We start from the raw sequence: 15,230 nt of genomic DNA, 5'->3' as shown, positions 1-15,230 counted from the left end.
GAGTCACATGGGTGTGTGTCACTGTGTGCTGCTGGCGTGTCTTCTGTGTGTGTGTCCCTGTCAATTTTGACATAGATTGTATGAAATTAATTAGGGGTTGGATGTTAGATACTTTTGGCCTCTTCCACCTCTCAGGTGCAGTAGGCTGGGGCTGCTTTGGAGCTCTCGAAGCAGGGGATGATGCGGGAGGACCTGAGGCAGGGGTGGGCCGGGAGAGCGCCAGGCCGGCGAAGGCCAGTCCGAAGCCAGAGGAGAGGAAGGAGGGGCGGGAGTTGGCCCGGCAGAGCCGGCTGGGCGGGAAGCAGGCTCCATCCTAATCGCCAGGCCCGGGTCCGGCTCCCAACTGGCGTTCTGTGTGGAACAGGCGGCCGAGGCCACTCTGTCCTCAGCACACACGCCACCGTCGACACGCACCGAGCGAGAGACAGACCGTTCGGGCCCCCACATTCCCAAGAGGGCCCTCGCGTCCCGGATCAACACCGCACCAAGACCAGACCCCAAATCTGCCCCTTCCCCGCAATACATCTCCCCCCGCCCCTCTCACCACCTCCGGGGCTGAGCGCTCAGGGCGCGGGCACTTCGGGATCCCCCGGTTCCTGACCAGCGTCTGGAGCCTCTTCTCTGGCTCCCTCCTCCGCCGCCGCTGCTTCAGCCGCCGCTGCCGCCGCCTCTTCCGCCCGCGGAGCCCAAGCCCAAGCCCAGCGCCGCCTCACCCCACCAGGCTGGGCCGTGATGTCAGAGCCGGGGAGGGGCGGGGGGCGGGAGCGGCAGGGAGGGGAGAGGAGAAGGAGGAGTGCTCGAGGGGGCGGGGGACTGAGGGGCTGGGGTTCTGGGGGACAGAAGTGGGCGGAGGCCGGAGGAGGGACGCTGCCTCTTCCCCTTCCACTGCAAAATGCGTTTCCCAGATTTAATTCCTTTTCAGTGGATGCCCTCTTCCCCTTCTGACCTTTCAGTGACCATGGTTGCTAGGACCTTGGGAGGAGCAGAGTAAGTTAAAGGTTTAGGGTCTTGGAAAGCCTTTAGCCTCAGGATTCTCTCTGCTGTTGGATTTGGTATTTGGAAAACCTCTTTCTTCACCAGGTAGACTACTCCTTGTGGGTCAGGGGTGTGGTAGTGTATATGACTGAAAAGACTTTTATCTCCGTTGAGGGGTGTACATAGGGGTGGGAAGACAAGCAACAAGGTTCCCTTAATTTGGGTCTATGATTCTTCTCTCCCCAGATCTCTTGGGTATTCGCTCCTGGAGTGATGACCAAGGAACGAGACCCTTTTCTGTTTCTCTCACCTCTCCCAAATACACCCCTCCTCCTCCCTTCCCCTCACCATGATGTAATTTTATTTTCTGGGGAGAAAAGTAGCAGCAGTGAGCTCAGCATGCAAATATAGACAACCTGCAAAGGCACACAAAGCGCTGTCTCCCAGCTCTGCCCAGGCCTAGCATGGCAGCTCTCACTTCCCCTCCACCCTAGGGACTTTTTCGCCCCAGAGTCTCAGCCAGACTGAAAGAGGAAAGAAAGAATTGGGGAAGTATCTGTTTTCACCCCCATTTGCAGCCCAAGGGGGTCTCCTCAACTCTGGCAGCCTCTGGCCCTGGGAAAAGGGAAGCCAACCCAGCCGACAGAGCAGTCCCAGAACCATAAGTGTCCTGGGTCATTTCTGGGGACACCGTAGCCTCCATTGGTTTCATCCCAGCAGAGAAACCCTTTCCCCCAAAACAAACAAACCCATTGCTGTATAATTGATTCCAACTCATGACAACCCCATGTGGTTCAGAGTAGAACTGCTCCATAGGGTTGATGGCATTGTAGTTAAAAACTGCTGCTAACCGAAAAGACTGGCAGTTTGAACCTAGCTGGCTCCATGAGAGGAAGACCTGGTGATCTGCTTCCGTAAAGACACAGCCAGAAAACCCTGTGGGGCAACTCTGCTCTGTCACATGGGGTCGCTGAGTTGAAGTTATTCAGCAGCACCTAAGAACAACAATCTTATGAAAGAAGATCACCAGGCCTTTCTTCCATGGCACCGTTGGGTGGGTTGGAACTGCCAACCTTTAGGTTAATAGTAGAGCGCAAACCATTTGTGCCATTCAGGGGGCCTCAAATGTGCCCTTCCTTTCTTTGGTCTGTATTGTACCTGGATGAGGCCCAAGCTCCTGCTGCTTTGGGGCCAAAGCCCGTCTCTGCTCTTTACCATCCTCACCCCCAGTGTGCCCCTGTCACTGCCCCTCTGAGAATAACACACCCTCATGATTTTCCTTTTTATAGATCTCATTTGCTCTTCACAACTACCTGTGTAAGTAGGGGCCAAAAATCATTTCACTGACTAAATGACTAATCTACAGACATGTAGTTTCTCAGTGGAAGGGTCAGGTCTTCCAGAGGCAATGAGCTGCAGGGGATGTGGGCTTCATCCAGGCTCCATTCCCTCCATGGCAATCTACCCTTTTAAGCCTCAGTGTCCTCACCAATAAACTGAGGATAACAATGCCTATCTTACAGGGTTCTTCTGAGGATTAGGAATACAAAGTCTGGTGACTAGTACAGATGGGTACTTAAAAAATGGGAGCTGCTGTTTAGTCAGGGCTTTTCACTGACCTATGCTAGACTGTAAGTTCCGTAATATTATTATAGTGTTAGCTCAATGCCCATACTATTTATTAAGCACTTATTAAACTGATATAAATTGGATGAATATACAGTTTCTATACCCATGCCACTTCCTCTAGGAATACTTTCTGGATTTGTCTATGGAGAGTGAAAACTTTTCTAATTTCAGATCTCATCCTTCCTACACTTAGAAGGCCTGAAAATCTCTCAGCAACCTTTACACTCAATCCACAAAAAGTGTACCAAAAAACCAAGCCAAACTCACTGCCGTCGAATCGGATCCGACTCATAGTGACCCCTCCTTGGGTTTCCCAGGTGGTATCTCTATGGAAATAGAATGCCCAGTCTTCCTTCCCAGGAGTGTCTGGTGGGTTTGAACTACCAGCCTCTTGGTTAGCAGTCAAATGCCTTAGGCACTATGCCATCAGAGTTCCCATGGGCTTCTTAGCTGCTTGGTTCCCCTCACTCCCCAGACTCCTTTACACTTACCCCCAGCCTGGGCCTGTCCTGGAGAAAATGTGGATTCTTTCTGCCAGGACCCCCAGCAGGGCCCAGACCTGTGGGATTCTCACTGTACAAAACCCAACTCCTCTCCATTTGCATGGCCATACAGTAGTCCATGTTCTCTCATGTTTCCCTTGAATATAACAGCAGTCTCCGATTGTAAGGGTTGGACTCGCTCCCTCCAGTATCTCATTATCTCCCTTCCCCATCTCCATCATGTTTGCCATTGCCAGATTACATGCTGCCCTCCCCACCCCCAGCTCCAGGATGAAATTCAAACACCTGCACAAACTAGCCCTTTATTCCTACCCAACCTCACTACCACCACTTGAACTTCTTGTCTCTTTAGTCTTCTCTGTGTCCCCAATATGATAGGCACATATTGCCTATACTTTTGATGTTTCCACAAACTGAAATGTCCCTTCTCCAACTCCTTTGCTCCTAGTCAAATCCTACTCTTCATTTAAGGCCTAGAAAAGTTCTCACTTCCCTTATGAAGCCATCCAGTCCACTCTGATCCCTCTCAGGAGTCCATTCTGTTCTCTCATTCCTTCCTTCTTTGAACAAACATTGATTGATTAGGAATGCTTTGAGAGCCAGGCTCTGTGGAAAAAGCCTTCGTGAGGCTCACAGGCTAGTGAGGAGGATAGACGTGTAAATGAAGAGCCATATAGAATGTGCTGACTGTGTAGAAAGAACAGTGGGAAGCCAGATGAGAAGACTACAAGGAGGGGCCTGCTCTGGAAAGGCCTCACTGAAGAAGTGTCATTTGGGCTTATAGTTGAAGTTCAAGTAAGAGCGGCAGGGAGGGTGCTATCCAATAGTGTGTAATCACTTAATTACCTATTGCATTGTTTCTCTTCAATTGTGTAGTGTGCTTGCCTTGACTTCCCAGTGAGGGTGATCAGCTGAAGAGCAGGGACAGGCCTGGCGCTCTGTTCTCCCAGAGCCTAACAGCAGCGCTGGACGAACACCATGTGTTCAGAATAGGCTTGTTGACCAGGCTTCTCTGGGATGCCTGCCCAGAGGGAGCCCCAACTCCCTGCTATCACAGTCCTCTAGCCCACTCCTAACAAGGCACTCACACCCAGCCCCCACACCCCTACACAGGGGCGAGACTGCATCAACAGACACTTGCTCATGCTGCCCCAGATCTCTTTATTGAGGCCTCTCATTTGACCCAAATACATTAACAAGAGATTGCTGTGATACAGCTCCAAATACAGTACCCTCCCTTCCTCCTGGCCAGGGATTAGACGGTCAGGATATAGGATTTGAGAGAGTGGGGGACGGGTTGCATAGGTGGAGGGAATAGGAGAGAAGGGGACCTGTAGATATGGCAAGAAGAGAATCAGGAGAAAGAGTGCAGAGAGTGATGGAAGAAACAAATAATAGACACTGGTAAATTAGGAGACAAGAAATACAAGTCAGATAAGAGGGCTTGGCTGATGTCTATGGAAAAGTAGCTCCTTTCCTTATCAGATGAGGGGTACCTGGGTCTCAGCACTGCATATAGACCCTAATGGGCCCTGTGACAGAGAATGCCCTAGTGTCCCCAGAGGAGCTCAGGGAAGGATAGAGAAGGCAGGAGGGAGCATGAGGAGGTGGGACTGGAAGATGGTTGCCATGGCAACTAGTCACCGTCATCATCATCATCGTCATCATCCTCTGTGTTGATCTCGCCCTCCAAAACATCTTCCAGCCAGTCCTCCAGTTCCTCGGCTGAAGGCAGGTCCTCCTCATTGTCCATCTCCATCCATATGCTGTCCGCCTAGGAGATAGCATGGGCAGGGGGCAGAAGCTAAGCCTGGCTCTGGTCTTTGGACCTGTCCTTCTGCTCATTGGACTGTATATCCTTCCCCTGCATCCCCTGTCGGTTGCCACTTCCCTTCTTCTGTTAGTGGCCAAGGAAGCTGTCCAGGTGAAGGTCTAGATTAGAATAGTGACAGTGAGAGTGAGTGGAAAGAAAGGGTGGATTGGCAAAGAGACCTTCTCCCTTCATCCTTCCATTCATGCTCTTGGCATAGTGAGTTTCTGAAAACAAACTAACATGCAAAAGCATTGGCCACATGCATTTCATGGCCTATAGATTAAAGTCAGCAACCCTTCAGCATTTAAGCCTTTCCGTGATCTGTTTTTCCAGGACCATCCTCAGTGACCTCTAGACCCTCAAGCCACACAAAACAACTTGCCTTTTTTTGAACCTGATATTAATTTTTCTATTTTTAAACTTTTGCTCTGGCTTAGTTTAGAGGTAACTCTCTTTAATCTTCACTTACTGAAATCCATTTTAGATTCTACTTCCTCTTAAACCCTTATCTGGTTCTTTGAAGCAGAAACCACTTTTCTCTCTTATGTGATTTCCTGATGTTTTATTTTTTACCTTTATTGTATAAAGTTTGTCAGATCTGGCCTTATCTTGTAGTTAATAGAATACATGTCTGCTTCCCCAACTGAGATTGAGAATTCTATGAAAGCAAAGACTGTGGCTTATTCAACTCAACAAACTTTTTTTTTTAGCACCTACTATGGTGCATGATAAGATTTCTGTCCTCAAAGAGCTCAAAGTCTACTGGGAGAGACAGACCTGATACATAAATAGCCATATAAACATCATGTTGTGGATGCCAGTGGACTCTGGAAGTGTCAAGGAAAGAATGATTCTAAACAGGAGACCTAGAAAGACTTCACGGAGAGGAGAAGATTTGAACTAGACCTTGAAGGAGAAGCAACAAGTCCCAACAGGTGGAGGCAAGGAGTGTTTAGGTCATAAATCTTCCCGTCCATCCAGCCATGAGAGTAGGCATGCCTACTTCCTCTGGGAGGGACTAAATCCCTACTGAGCAGAGCAGAGAGGAGCTAGCTATATTGAGAAGCAGAGTTGGAGGCCAACGGGGAGTGAAGGGAGAAAACTCACGTCTGTAACGTTGACGACTCCTATTTGTGGGGCCGACAAGTCGATGTCAAATGTCTTCTCCCAGTATGGGACCAGCTGTAGAGAGACCCAAATATGGCAATTTAATGAGTCTAGAAGCACATTGAGTTGAGTCTGACTCCATGGCACATAACAACATAACAACAACAGAAGCACATTAAGTCCAAGGGAGTGAGTATGAGGGTAGCCCAGGGAGCAAGAGAAGACGTTATGAATCTGCAGTGGATGGGAGTGAGTCCAGCTGTAGGGCCTGAAGGAAATGGGTAGAGTTGAACAGTAAAGGAATTGAAATCCCAATGGGAAAGAATCAGGAGGGGACACTGGCTTCTTCTGCCTGAAGAAAACTAAATAGGAAATGTTCAGATCCTGGATCTGCTACTAACTGACTATATGATCTTGACCAAGTCAATTCTCTCTGGCCTCCACGTTCTACATCTCTAAAATAAGGTGATTATACCTGATGATTGCTCCTGTTCCTCACATCTCTGTTTATTCTTTTAGTTATGCAGTCAATGATGAGTGCTAAGTGTTGGAGATTCAGCTGGGAACACAACCATCCCCTGAGATATGAAATCTATGATTGAATGTGTTACTCATGTGCAGAGTTAACATGCCCATCTGCTCACCAGAACTCTGGTTTTCTCTAGAAGGAGTCAACCCTGGGCACATGGGTACCTACCTAGCCTCTGCTCTGGGAACTATATGTTTTGTCCCAAGCAGCTCTCTTTTCTACCTGTTTCTCCCATCTTAGGGTACATCAATGCCCACAGTGCCCTTGAGCATGCAACAGGTATAACCTCCCATAGTCCCGCCAGATAGGAGATGGGGGTAAGTTCTCTGAAACAAACTCTTCCTTAGAAGATGCCTTGGTCTGAGACCCACCCTCCCTTAGGACAACAATGTATGAGCAAGTTGTTAGCTTCTTACCAGGGGGAAGTCATCAGGGTCAATCCAGATGATGCTAAGATCAGGGTTGTCAGTGTTATCTTGGGCCACAGACTTGAGAATCTCTAAGAACTCATAGCCGTCTTGGGGGGAAAATAAGTGAGAAGTATGAGGAGGGGGCAGAGAGGCAAGAGACAGAAGAAATAGGAGTCGAGATCTATTTCCCTGCTTCCCACAATGCCCTATCTCCAGCCCCTGGCTGCTTACAAACTTTCTGCTCCAACGATCACACCCATCTCTCTCCCACCACTACTGCCCATCCCCTATCCAATCCTATCAGTGTTCCTCCCTCACCAGGATCAGCTTCCTCTGCAAAGGCAACAATGTGGATTCCATCCATATCGTCCTCCTGTTGAGGGGAGGGAGGGTTAGATATACTCCCTGAAGTTGGAGTGTCCAGAACAGACTCTCTAGACCTTCCTCAAACCTGAATTTTGTGGAAATCCAGCGTCTGGCCAGGTATATTTTTGTGGTGGCGACCCTTTTCCAAGTGACACTGCCCCTTTCAGCTCCGGGGCCCCCACACCTCCTCTGGAACTCCCTTTAGTCCCAGAGCTTGGGGTGCTTCCCTTGTCATCTTCATCCACTTATGTCTGCCTCCCAACTCCTGATATGTTCTTCAGAATAGAAAACCTTCAACCTTTGTTGGTTCACTGTCTTTTCTACAAGCGGGGCATGAGGAACAGAGGGTGGGATGTTCCTAGGACTTGAGTCTTCAGCAACCCATGATCCCCCGAAGGCCTGGCCCTGGCCAGAGGCACTCACCCAGGTCTCATACATACTCTCAGGCTTCAGTTTCCTCAGGGTTGATCTAGAAGAGATAGATAGCAGGTGACTACTCAGTGGGTAAGGAACCTGGTGCACAAATGGTTAAGCACTCAACTACTAACCTGAAAAGTTGGTGGTTTGAACCCACCCAGTGGTTCTGTGGGAGAACGACCTGGCAATCTGATTCCATAGAGTATAGCCAATAAAACCTTACAGGTTTTCCTTATGGGGCAATTCTACTCTGTCACATGGGGTCGTTATAAGTCAGAATAGATCCAAAAGCACCTAACAACAACTCAGTGGGTGGGAAGTACGGCCCCCTCCAGAGCGTCCCCATGGCAGAGGCTGCCTCTGGGTCATGCCCGGGTCACAGACAGCTTGTGGCTCAGAACAAAGCCAACTGACAAAGACTAAAGCTTTGGGCACCAGGCCCAGATAATTGCACAGTGAAAGCAAATGGGAGAGGGGAAGTTGTGCAAAGGGGACTGGAAGAGAGACTTTTGGGAGAAATGTGAGAGAGAACTGGATATTTGGGTATTCATTTATTCATTTATTTGGGTATTTATTTATGCAGCCATTCATTCAATAACATTGAGTGCTTGATATGTTCTAAGCCCTGTGCTAGGTGCTGTGTACGTAGAGTTGAACAAGGCAAACAGGGTTCTACCAGATAAAGGGGACCATAATCTAGCAGGAGAGAGGAAGAGTAAGGAACATTTTCACTGATGAATGAGCATTTCCAGCTGTGGAGTACTGTGAAGGAAGAGAGTTGTGTGTGTGTATGTGTGTGTGTGTTTGTGTAGAACAGGGTTTCCTAACCTTGGCACTATTGGCATTTTTGAGCCAGAGAATTCTTTGTTGTAGGGGGCTCTACTATAGGATGTTTAGCAGCACCCCTGTCCTCTGCCCATTAGACAGATGTCAGTAGCACTCTCCTAAACAAAGATGTCTGCAGATATTGATTACCAGATAACCCCCGGAGGGCAAAATGTCTTTCCCCCTTTCCTCCACTGAGAACCACCTGTGTAGGGTAATGTATTAGGACAAACATGGGACAGACCTGGGTTAGAATCTTAGTTCTGACACAACCTGTGTAGCCTCTTTAACTGAGGTTGTTTAAAAGGTTAAATATAATAATAGAGACAGCACTCATGTGCTGACTTTGTGTAAATCACAACAGCCCAATGACCATTTAAGGAGGACCTCCTCTGTATGTGACTTTGTATGAGACTAAGTCCTGGGCTGTAGAATATGCTGCAAAATCATCAGTGTATCAAGAGGCACTGCTCCCCAGAGCACATTTATCTCCAGATGGGACCAGCTGCCAGGGGGGCTGAGAGTCCCCCAGCCCATGTTAGAGGCGGGCTTTCTAGCCCAAGGAGGAGGACATCCCACTCAGAGGAATGCCCCAGTATCCCACCTCCTGTGCTCCTCCACGAAACGGACAATCTCCTCTTCACTATTGGGCTTGTCTGGGATGGTCACAGGCTCTTCCATGAAGGCCTCATAGAAATCGATCTCGTTCATCTTCAGGGTCAGCTTCTTTGCCACCTTCAGGGGTCAGGGGCAGGGAGGAGTGGAGCAGGTGGACGCAGGAGCAAGTGGAGAAGCAGAGTTTATGGGAGAACACATTCAAGGAAGGGAGTAAGGGAACTGGATCCTAGTTTTATCACCACTGTGACATTGGGCAAGTTTCTTCTTTGGGCTTTGGTTCAGCATGAAAGAGGTGGGTTGGGTAATCTAAAGCCCTTTCAGCTCTCAAATTTATGAGGCAGAAAGGGCCCAGGGTGCTTGGGGAGTGTTGGCATGTGGGAAGGGCAGGGTCCCCCACAGACTCTGGGAGAGGTGGCTGGAAGGCAGCATAGGGGAGTGAGGGAGACCCAACATAGCCAACATAAGGTGGAGAACCTTGCTGTCGAAGGTGGCGAAGAAGGGGATGTAGGGATGGAACTCCTCAGCTGCATCCTCATAGGCTTTGAAATCTGAGAGAGGACACAGAGTCAGTTTCTGGGGAACCAGGTTCTGCCCCATCTGCCTCTTTCAAATTCTTTGGTAGAACTGAGTGTGTGAGGAGCCCTGAGGAGAAGGTCATCCTGAAACCCTGCCCCCACCCTCTAGGAGTGGATAAAATATAGTAGGGTTAGAGCAGGGGGAAGGTGGGATGTTGGGTGTGCATGTCTGGGAAACACCCAGAGTGCAGGGGGATGTGAGCAGTTGATGGAGGTGACTAGGGTAGGGAGAAGAAGAAATGTAGGGAATGAGAAGATAGAGCTGCTGAAACAGCGGCAAAGTGGAGAGGTGGAGAGATGGATGGAATAGGGGATCCAGGCAAGGAAACAGAGGAGTTTGAGGGTTACCCACGTTCTGAGTCTTTGTTCTTGAAGTAGCCAATGAGTTTGATCTCATCTTCGATATTCTCAAAGGCCTGCAGCTCTCGTTCTCCCTCAATCAACTCCACAGGGTCCTCTAGGACCTGGAAAAGCAGGAAGAGAGTGAGTTTCTATCCTTACTGGAAGAACCAGAGGGAGGTGTATAGGGAGAAGAGGGCTGAGGAACCAGGGAGAGGGAAGGATGTTCATGAAGTGTGTGTGTGTGTTAGGGTTCATAGGTGGACAGATGGATGGGAAGTCAAAATAAGTTTCAAGGAAATTCTCACATCAAGCAGAAACTCCACCAGGGTGTCAGCAGAAAACTCGCCATCATACTCAATGACTTCATCTCCCTTGAATACATAAACGCTGTCCAGTTCAGTTAATCCTAGGGAGTGAGCCAGAGGTGAACCATGATCCCAACCCTCCCACAGATCCAAGGGTCCAAATCCTTGGATGGTTGCTACCCATTCAACCATCCAACTCAAGCCCACATCCTCTCCCTCTCTCTTGTCCTGTACCATTCACCTTCATTGCCCCTTAGTCTCTATACCCTTGATATCCATGCCCTGGATTTAGCCCAGAATGCTAGCCCTTTAACCCACTGCTATTACTTTGTGAGTTGGAATGGGCTCTACTGCAATGGGCTATTCCTGACTAGATGACTTCATTATTGCTGACTGCTCCCCTCCCCCATCCATATCTGGAGTCCAGGCTCAAGGCTGTGCTGCCCCCTGGTGGCTGGGTGCTATAACCCCTCACCTCAGCTCTGGAAAGGGAGGGATTGGAAGAGAAGTTTGCAGAGGCTTCTCCAGCCCTACAGCTGTATGCCCTGGTACCCTCTAGCCTCCACTCCAGCATCTAAAATATGCTTTTGTGTTTAAATCCCATCTCTGGGATTTTCACATGGGATTCTACAAGGAATGAAGGAGTTGCCAGGACCCCCCGCCATAACCTTCCCATTCTCAGTTTTTGACTCCTGTCTTTGAGAATAGGCATGGTGGCCTTCCCCAGTCCCTCAGCTCCCATGGATCTCACACACTACTTTCCCTTCCTGCCCCTCCCACCTCCTTACCTAGTTTCTTGGCCACAGCTGCGTCCTTCTCAGAGTCCACCAGCCCGAAGCCAACACCCTTGTCTTCTAGTACTTGGGCTGCTAACTGGAGGGAGTGGTTAGGGTTAAAATTAGCCCCTGAATTCATATTAACCTGTATTTTCCATCTCATGCTTTCAAGCTGACTCAACCAAGATGCAGGGAATATTAGAGTTCATCTTGACCTTATACTAACCGAAAAACCGAACTCACTGCCAACTCATAGCAACCCCTCTTTGGGTTTTTGAGGTGGTATCTCCACTGAAGTAGATTGCCCAACCTTCTTTCTGAGGAGTGGCTGGTGGAATTGAACCGTCAGCCTTCTGGTTGCAGTCAAATGCCTTAGGCACTACACCACCAGACCTTATACTAGGATCCAGAATATTCCCAATTTCCCTACAACCCGCCCTCTTGGCCTTTAGTTCAATACTCTTGAACTTTTGCTGCTTGCTTACAATGTGCTTATTATGTTGAATGTTAAGGCACTGTGCTTCAGAGTGACTGAGGCTGCCCTGCACCCCATGCTGATCAAAGCCATGCCCAGAGTGGGAGTGACATTAGCAGGCCCTGAGATTCTTCATACTGACTCCCACTGAGAATTGTGGAGGGCAGGAAACTAAGGTAGTGGCATGAGGAGGACTGAGGGAGTGTGGTGGCGGCCTGGCCGTACTCTGAGGACTGGGGAAGGTCAGATTGCTGTGAGGGCAGTTTCCCACGTTCACCACTCTGTCACCTCTCTCCCCCAGAAAGGAGAAGTGACTCAGGGCACAGCTCTTTCCATCCAGGTCTGCTCCCCTTTCACTCTCTACTCAGCCTGTCCTTGGGCTATGGCAGTCATGCCACTAGATCCCTACCCCCATAAGCCTCCAGCTCATCTTCTACCATAATTCATTTTGCTTTGGGTGCAGCCTCCAGCTTTACCCCCACACAGACTCTGTGCTGTGATTCTCAGGGCAATGGGAGGGGAGTGGTTGGCAGGTGGATGGCCCAGGATACTGAGCACTCAGGATAAAAATACTCGGCTCATTAACCACAGTGCAGTTCCAGCTCCCAGCAGGGGGCAGGGACACCCAGAAAGGTGAGCCCTGCAGCTCTGGTGCCTCGCCTTGAAATGCTCCAGGCTTTGGACAGCTCAGGCCTCTCTACACCACAAAGTTGAAGAATGGACATGGAAGGCCAGACAAATACATTCAGACACATCCTGGGCCTTAGCAAGTGCAGGATTGCATCTCCCCACTATCCCCCAAACATGACTTTTTCTTCTTTTCACAATAACCTCTCTCTCTTTTGAGCGCGATGGGAAAGGCATTCCGAAGCCTCTGTCAGCCACAAGAATTTTCCAGTCTGGGTATCACCCAACTTGGTCCAGTAGGGGCTGATGGGGTTTGGAGTTGAGGAGGAAGAGAGAGGGCACTGGGAGGGCAGTGGGAGGCATGGTGGTGTCTAGGAGATACTTAAACATTCAGCCATAAATAAATGACATGCATATAAGATCAGGAATATTTAAATTGATATTCGGTTTGAGTCTTTTTTGGGGATGCAGTCCCTAACATGTGTGAAGGGAGGGCATGTTCTGGCTAGGAGAGCAGGTTTGTGGGGTGGCGCAGGGGGGTGCCATACATTGCATTGCAGTTCTCCCTCTTCTCTGAGTGCCTCCTTTTTAACTTTTGCCTTCTGCCAAGTGCACCCGAGTTCTAGCCAGACCTAGTACTCCCAGCCTCCTATAGCATGGAGGAGAGATCCCCCTGCAATCCCCCTGAGTCTCTGGATTCCTTAGTCTCTGCTCTCCTTTGGCTAAGGCCATATGCCACTATGTCTTGTTGCTCAAGAAGGATCCTGTGGCACTGCCCCTTGCCCCCAGACCCCACCCTCAGAGATCTGTGTAGAGCTGTGGGATGAGGGTGCACAGAGAGGGTCTGGGGTGCTCTCCAGGGCCCACCACTCACCTCTAGGATCAGCTCCTCCATCTCAAACTGCCTTTGTGAGGCCTTGTCGTCCTCAGGGGGTTCGTGATATAGCAGCGCCAGCACCTCATACTTCTTAAAAATGTTCTTGTAGTTCTTTGCATTAACATTGACCACACGGTCCACACCATCATACTCAGGGAAGTCCAGCCCATCCTCCCCCTGCACCCCAGACTGGGGTGTCCCTAGCACCAGCAGTAGCAGCAGTGCCAGCCGCAGACACGGCACCACTCTGGCCCCCATCCTGTCTGTGGTGCTCATGGAAGTAGTGGGCTCTGGGTAAGCTCTCCTGGTCCAGAGGAGGTTAGTTGGGGTGGGGAGGGGCCTCTGAGTCCTGAATCCTGAGGTAAGGGGCTCAAGATGGGGGTGGGGTGGGGGACAACCCAGCGCAGTGGACAGAGGACACTGCTGGGTCCTGGAGAAACTGCCGACAGAGCCAAGAGAAAAAGGGTCAGGAGAAGGAATAGGAGCAGGGGGTGGGGAGGGAACCGGAGCTGCCCCTGAAATTGGCACTTCTCAGCCCCCACCTGGTCCTGTCTAAATATGTCTCCGTGGTTGGCAGGAGAGATGGATAACCTTCTGAGGCTAGGATAGCTCCATGAGGGCCTGAATCCTCCCACCTCCTATACCTCTCATCCAGGCTACCAGCAACTCCTTCTCACCCCCTCCCCCAATGTCCAGTGCTCCTTAGCCCCTGTCCCCATGCCGGCCCACAAGCTCATCGCCATATTAAGAAAGGAAAAGGGAGAGACACCGGAGCTAAAAATATGACCAGATGAGTCGGAGGTAAAAGAAGCTGGGGCTGGGGGAGGGGCGGTATAGGGGTACTTAGGGAGAGTGGAGGGTAGGGCAAGTGTAATTAGAAGGAAATGGGGGTGGAAGGGAGGATGCATTCTGAGTCAGAGGTTAGATTGATAATGAAAGACAAAATTGTCCCAATTGGGATATTGGTTCCAAGTCCTAGGGATCTGGGAGTCCTCTCTAGATGAAGTCGGTTTCTTTGATCCTATGGAAGAGGGCGGGCAATAAAACTGTAATCCAGGCTTCAGAACAGAGACCCCCTGCACTTGCCTTTAAAGCACCAACACCAGGGATGAGGTCATTCTCTGAATAAGAGATGGAGCCGTGTCCAAGACTGGTGACATGGCTCAGCTCCAGCCTGTTTCGTTTTCTTCACTCAACATTCCTACTTCGGGAATGCAGGAGGAGGACAGGGTGTGGGAGGAGATATGCTGGCCCAGATCTCATGTTGCAGAGGTATAGATTTGGGGGTCCTCTCTCCTGAAGGCCCAAGGTGAGAGGAGCGTGGCTCTGAGGAAAGTCATCTGACTGCTACCCACAGTTTACACTCTCTGCTCTGATCCTATAGGCTCCATGTTCTAGAGCAACTGAAGACCAGTTGAGAGAGGGAACTTCCCAGACCGTAATTCCAAAGAGAAGGAATTGCTACTATTCATACCTACCCCTTTGAAAAGACCAAGAGGATTAATAAAAACCCTGGGGAAAAGTTAGCCCGAGGAGAATGAGAAGACGTAGGCCTTGTGCCATGAACTGATTATTTCTGTGCACTTGAGGTCCAAAGCATAATTACGAGGAGGGGATTTAATCTCTTGGATGCTGGTCTAGAAGTGAGGGAAATGTTGATGAATTCAACTCTGGGTCCCTCACAAGGAATGACCCTCTTCATGACCCTTCAGTAAACTCAGGTAGGAGGGAGACTATAGAGAAACCCCTACCCCCACCCTGAGGCATCTCTGTTTTTGGAGGGTCAGTGTCCATTGTGCACCAGATAGGGACATGAGATTCTATTAGAGGAGTGATTTTGCCTGCTCCTGTGGTGTGGACCTCAGCACGACTGAGCAAGGAAGGCCAGACTATTTCAGCAACATGGTAGGAGCGGGTCCAAGAGGGAAAGCTGTCACTGTCATAGGGAAGGCCAGAGCTAGGCCTAAAGTGTTGCATGATAGCACTATGAGACCTCAGAATCCCATCTCCTGGCCTCATAGGGCATTGGCACAAAGGAAGCTGGGAGAAGTGGGTGGGGCC

General features: G+C 49.9%; 1 protein-coding gene across 1 annotated transcript; it reads right to left on the bottom strand.

The window, feature by feature from the left end:
- Positions 1–563: 563 nt before the first annotated feature.
- CASQ1 (calsequestrin 1) lies at positions 564–13,445 on the bottom strand. The gene is made up of 12 exons (XM_007947703.2): positions 13,167–13,445; positions 11,203–11,287; positions 10,415–10,515; positions 10,120–10,231; positions 9,667–9,740; positions 9,179–9,309; positions 7,756–7,801; positions 7,285–7,339; positions 6,973–7,073; positions 6,028–6,102; positions 4,752–4,881; positions 564–829 (listed from the first exon to the last, which is right to left on the bottom strand). The coding sequence occupies exons 1-12, from the start codon at positions 13,443–13,445 to the stop codon at positions 564–566; spliced, it is 1,455 nt and encodes a 484-aa protein (XP_007945894.2).
- Positions 13,446–15,230: the final 1,785 nt, after the last annotated feature.

Source organism: Orycteropus afer, unplaced genomic scaffold (assembly GCF_000298275.1).
Source record: "Orycteropus afer afer isolate SDZICR_OR568_19922 unplaced genomic scaffold, OryAfe1.0 scaffold00193, whole genome shotgun sequence".
In the NCBI taxonomy this organism is placed as follows: domain Eukaryota; kingdom Metazoa; phylum Chordata; class Mammalia; order Tubulidentata; family Orycteropodidae; genus Orycteropus; species Orycteropus afer.
This window is presented reverse-complemented; position numbering and strand designations above follow the sequence as displayed.